Source organism: Crotalus tigris, unplaced genomic scaffold (genome assembly GCF_016545835.1).
Source record: "Crotalus tigris isolate CLP2741 ecotype Arizona unplaced genomic scaffold, ASM1654583v1 scf7180000018005.443694, whole genome shotgun sequence".
NCBI lineage: Eukaryota > Metazoa > Chordata > Lepidosauria > Squamata > Viperidae > Crotalus > Crotalus tigris.
Window position 1 is genome coordinate 201,503 of NW_024096769.1, and position 6,000 is coordinate 207,502.

The 6,000-nt window shown below is 37.9% G+C and overlaps 1 protein-coding gene across 1 annotated transcript in view; it reads right to left on the reverse strand.

Moving 5' to 3' along the window:
- The window catches only part of LOC120309375 (cAMP-dependent protein kinase catalytic subunit alpha-like), a 58,994-nt gene extending 55,627 nt beyond the window's left edge, over positions 1 to 3,367 (reverse strand). The window contains exon 1 of the mRNA XM_039346537.1: positions 2,863 to 3,367. Within this exon, the coding sequence (XP_039202471.1) occupies positions 2,863 to 3,052 (190 nt within the window). The 5' untranslated portion in view covers positions 3,053 to 3,367. The remainder of the gene's footprint in view (positions 1 to 2,862) is intronic.
- Positions 3,368 to 6,000: the final 2,633 nt, after the last annotated feature.

Genomic DNA, 6,000 nt, shown 5'->3' on the forward strand with positions numbered 1-6,000 from the left:
CTTAAATCTGTCCTACATATAATCTTAAAAGATTGTGGAATATACAGTAGTTCTCATTTAACATCCACTCGCTCAATGACAGTGCCAAACAAGGGAATACTTACAATACTTTCTTATAGTTGTGGCCAGCACTTTCTCCTATGGTCACATGATTGCTATTTATAACATTCAGTGCCAGCTTCCAGTAGGCAAAGTCAATGGGGAAGCTGGCGGGAGGTTGCAAATGGCAATCATGTGCCCACAGGATGCTTTGACCATGTGGTATTCACCTAACAATGGCAACCGAATGGCCAGAACTGTCACTATAAGGTCAGCACCATTATGTCATGTCATGCCTCATGACTTTGTCGCTTAGCAACATAGTTCTTAGTTCCAAGTGCTGTCAGCAAGGGCTACCTGTACAATCTTATTCTCTTTTCCATAGTAACTGACTATTAAGTGGATGACAAACTGTGTATTGGTGTCTAGCCTTTAACTGTCTTAGGTCAAAAGACAATGTTATTTGAGGGATTTTCTCCCCCAATTATATCTACCCCCCCTCATTACATCTAGCAGGAAAGGCATGCTCTGCTTCTCATCTATTAGACCAGGAGTCCCCAATTCCCCGTCTATGGACCAGCGCTGGGCCGTGGCATGCCAGAAACCAGGTTATGCGAACAAGTGAAGTCCCATCCATGGGACGTAGGCAGCACACAAAACCACACTCCCTCCAGTCTGCGGAAAAACCTCTTTCTGCGGAACTGGTCCCTGGTGCCCAAAAGGTTGGGGGCCACTATATTAGGCAATTTCATCCGGTGGGGCCCAGGAAGACATTTTTTTCTGTCATGATACCCAGCTTTGGAGCATCAACCTACCAGAAGATTGGATTGGCCCCAACCCTGCTGGATTTTTGTAAGATCTTAAAGATATGATTATGTCAAATATATGGCACATCCTGCAATAGTTACATTGAGTTGCTGGCTGTTTTGTTTTCCAACTAGGGCTAGACTGTCAATTATGGATATATTGATTTAATTGATATATGCTTTATGGTGTTTTAACTGTTGTTACCCATCCAGAAGTGAATTAGAGATGGACAGCCATACAAATTAATCAAATAATAAATACATTTGAAGCTAGATTTATAGAATGCAAGATGGGCCAACAAATAAAGAAAAAAATTCAAGAATTGGATATATGATATATGATATATGAATATATATATATGAAAAACCAACATAATATTTTCACAAGGCTTATGAGAACTAATCAGACATAATATCACATTTTTCTCAAGAAAATAGACTCAGTTGAGGGAACTTACAATAAATTTAAGAACCAAGAAGAAAAAAAATGTATCATACTTCTAAACTGCCTAATTGTTAAACATCAATGAAGTTACATAACAATCTGTCAAACCTTAGCCATATAAGTGAGCAAAGAAGATAAAAATTATCTCAGAAGGCACACTTAGAAGTCACATTTTTTTATTCATATCCCTAGAGTCAGTAAAATCTTATTCCTGGATCTTTTGCCTAACATTACCTCCTCCCTTTCTGAACCTGTTTTTCATGTACAACAGGCTCAAATGCAGCAAAGAGTAGGTACCATTGCCAAAAGATTAAAGGATCAAGAAATCTGGCAATAAAAAAACCTTATTGTGACAATTTTGTTTAAACATGTTTGAGCATCAAAGTTTGCATTCACTCCTTCCTACTTAAAGGAGTCAATGAATAAAGCATCGGCAATGGAAGGCCTAGTACCTACTACTATCCCATCATTTGAGAAAGACTACTCTAGGAATCAAGACTGAGCCAATGAGATAAATGAAGTACAATTTCAAACAAAATTAAGAATAAAAATTGTAACTTCAGTTCCAGATGACAAAGAAAATAATAAAAACACCATCAAGACTATATCTGCATGGTGCTCCATCTGCTGTGAACTGAAATTACTATATCAAAAATACTCAGGTTGAAACACAATAAAGTGCTTACAAGGCAGGTAAGAAGAGACCAAAGATTAGTTATCGAGGTAGGAATTAGTGCTTGAGATATTGAAGGGTAAAAAGAATTTGCTACTTTTTGCTACTTAAAAATGGTTTGTCTGCCAATGAATGGAAAACAACCAGAAGCATGCATTATTCTCAGAAACATATTAACACAAGCCAGAGGCCATTACAGAATTGCTATTGTTAACTGGGAGCAACTGGAAGTAGAAAAATGAAAAGCAAATGTACTTCCTCACCCATCTGCCCATTCTCCAAGGCATTTTTACTATGACAGAGAAAATTTAGGTTAGAAAACAGTATATGAAACAGTGTTCCATCTTTGTTTTCTTGTCATAGCAATGCACAAGTGGCTTATCACTTCTACTTGGAAACACATATTTGAGGCCTGTCTTCCATTTGCCACCTGGCAAGTTATTTATATATTTGTCTGAATCTTATTTTCATATTCCATGCAGATTACGCTTAGAATATTGAATCAATAACAGCTAGGTTCTACTAACAGGATGGCCAAATTTGAGCAAATTCTGTGGGTTTTAGAATAAAATGCCGCATAACAGTAAGCTCTGGTGTCATTAAGTAGCCCGCCTACCTTTAAAAACTGGGTAATTTGATATAGAGAATGAGGTGGCTCATATTTTAAGCCAGAATGGCCCCCAGAGTAGTGGTATCCATATTTATGGGCTAGACTGGGAGAGAGCAGAGGCCTGTTTTAATGTTCTGCTCCACACTCAGGCAGTAATTAATACTGGTACTTCACATGTCATTATTAAAGAGCAGCAACGTCTCTAAAGCTTCATTTGAGGAGCAGAGCTGTTGGAAACTCTGCATTAATTCCCACTCCCTTGGAAAACATGCTCAGTTTATCAACTCACTTTGCTTATTCCAGGCAGCAGTGTGCTCTGATTCAAAGACAGCCTCTCCAGAGTTTGGTGCTCCTGCATCACTCCATGGCCCCCAGTAAAAGATCCGCCCTGCAAGATTCTCCAGTTTCTGTAGCGCTGACATTTTACACTCCTCGTTCTTGTTGGAGTCTTGACTATTTATTTCAGCTCCATAGCTCATGTTTCTCTTAATTTTATCAGTAATTCTTTTGTCATTCCTGGTCTGCTCTCAGAGCAAACATAATCAGGCAGCTCAGTCAGGATTTAGGAGAGCGCTCTCTTTGATCATTGCTATTTACCCACTGGAAGAGGCAAGCAGGGTGTTTTTCCTGTCCCAAAATGTGAAGTGGAGGCTAAAGGAAGCAACTGGAGAGCAGACACACTTTCCAGCAAAGCTCTTTACATTCCCCCTCAGCTGACTGATACAGACATTTGGCTTGAACAGATTGCTCTCAACTTCTAACCAGGGCAGACTTTCCAACAAACCCACCTCCCTGGACAAAAGCACTCATGTCAGTTCAGCAACAGCTACATAGCTCTCTAGGGCAATCATCCATAAACATGCCAGATTTTCCCAACCCCTCCCCCCCACTATGCCCACAAAGGCTCCTGGAAGCCTGATCAGTTGTACAACTGGTTAGAGGGAGAGCGGCAGACAGACCTGATTAATACAGAAAAAGGGAGGTCTGCCAGATTGAGGGTAGCAAAGGCCACGCAATAAAGCTTAAAATAGCTCAGAGATTCTTTGTATCTCATTTGCTCTGAGCTGAAGGCAGGGCAAATAAGGATCTCATCAGATAGGGAAGTCCTATTTTAAAAAAAATTAAGTTAATTCTTTCACAGGAGTTAGTTTCACAGACGGAGGTATTTAAATAATAATAGCAGTCCCGAACAAAGAACTGGTGCAATAGATGGGACAAAGCCTGGTGCAGCCCATAAGATACAAGTACAAGTTAAGAGACTGCTCAAGGTCATATTTGTTTGGGCACTCTACATTCTAGAGATGGAAATTTCCTTTTCTAAGTGCTAAATTTAAATATAAACTGCTTAACTGCAGTTGTGCTAACCACAACTTTTGGAATGTCTAAGCAATTCCCAAGAACTTACAAGGAAGTAAACAGAAGTATGTATCTCTAATGTATGTATGTATGGCTAATCCAGAATGTGCAACAACTAATCAAATATAAGTTGCTATCCCGCTTTTGAAATCAATCTGCCGCTTTGATCATATCCCCAAGCTTTAAAAACCATGCTTAAACAAAGTCATCCATAAAAGAGAATAATGGGTGGGAGAGGAAGGGAGAGAAAAAGATAAGGTACAAGGCAGGTGTCCCTTTCTAAAAAAACTGCTTACCAATAAGATTCAGATTAAAGATGATAATTAAATATGACAGTAGAAATCTGAAGACCAAACTGATTAAAGGGCCAGGAAGAAGTCAGTATTTTAGCCCTCTGAAGTTACGTAAGATATAACTGACCAGCCGACCAAACAAATATATCCACAGAAAAAGTTGGGTCCAAAACTGGAAACTGAATTCAGAGTCACCTTCCCATGTATTTTGAGGGCTGCTGGGTTTAGAATCCATATTACCACCTCCAGATTACAGAGAGTTAACACACAGTTGATCCAGATTCAGGCTGCAAGATTAGTTCTTCCAAATATTGGATATCCCCCTCATCTCCAGCACAGAATTAGCTTGTGATTAAAAACTGCATAGCAAGGCTGCACTTCTTGACAAGGGTAGCATGCAGAATGGCAGAGTAGTTTTGCAGCACTGTTTCAGAAAAAAAAAAAAAACCCAAAGGAACAGCCTTGAAGCAAGGGCTGGGCATGATGCCAACGTTGTTCAAAGAGTTTAAAGCAACAGACACCCAATTTCAGATCTTTACAAACAGACTTTGTTTGCAACTGCAAGAGGAAGTTTTATACACTACACTCCAATCATTGTACTGCAGGGAATAGGCAAACTGTAGAACACAAGTCTCCCCAGCAATATCTACACAGCCATAGGCTGCCAAACTACAGACCAGACTAAGTAATTCTGACAGGAGATAGACAGACTGTTGCAAAATTCTGTTTATGGACTAGTGATTAGAGTAACCAAGTAAGGTGATGAAAGAACATGACATATCTAGAAAATACAAGTCATATGGGTTAGCAAGCAGTTTCTGGAAACATTTGTGGTTTGTTTCAACATGGACAGAAATATAAAAATTTCAAAATATGACTAAAATCAGTTAGATTATATGTTAATAAAATATACCGATAACATTATTACAGAAAAACTGCAAAGCAAATTTAACATGCATGTAGTCAAGTATGTAAAATAAGGGAACAACCAATTCCTCTCTTAGAATTTGACGTACATGCAGGAAGAGAATTCAAGTGTGGAAAAACAACAGAAGATACAAGTTTCTTGGCTGAAAGAGTTAGCAATCTTAATTGGTTGCATTAAAACAAATGGATTCTCACTTCCCCAAAAGGGTTAAAATTGTACAGGTAAAGTTTCATTAGTTTTTTTTTTTTAATTTGTGTATTCTTGGAAGTAAAACTTTGGTGGATTCAGCACAAAAGCTTAAAGTATTTTTCTAATGATCATGCTGGAATGAATAAATATATTGAGCTAGAACAGCAGAAAGCAAAGGTTGTATAAGTCAAGAAGTGGGACACAAGTAGGACAAACAGAATAATAATCCTTAAAAAGCTTTGCTTTCTCAGCAAGTGTCTGATTTCCTGTGTTTCTACAGGGTTATTTTATTTTATCACTCCAGGTATGGACATACAAAAAGATTAGTAAGAATCTACCTAGAGAAAGGCTACTTAAACTGGAACAACTAGATATATAATCAGTTTGGGAGGAAATAAAAAATATTCCTTTCCAACACCATTACCAAATATTGGTGCATGCAAACTCTAATCTTAGGCTCTCCCTCAAAATTCCTATGAAGGTGAGAATTAAGCCAAATATTTTCTAAATTTAGTAAAATTGTTGAAGAACATCACTAATTACTACTTAAGAACATAGTGTTACTTTCATATATTCTGATGAGATAAATATGAATATCATAAAATGTAAAAATACAAAGTTATTTAAAAAAACTGATTGTACAAATTAATTAAAACTATGC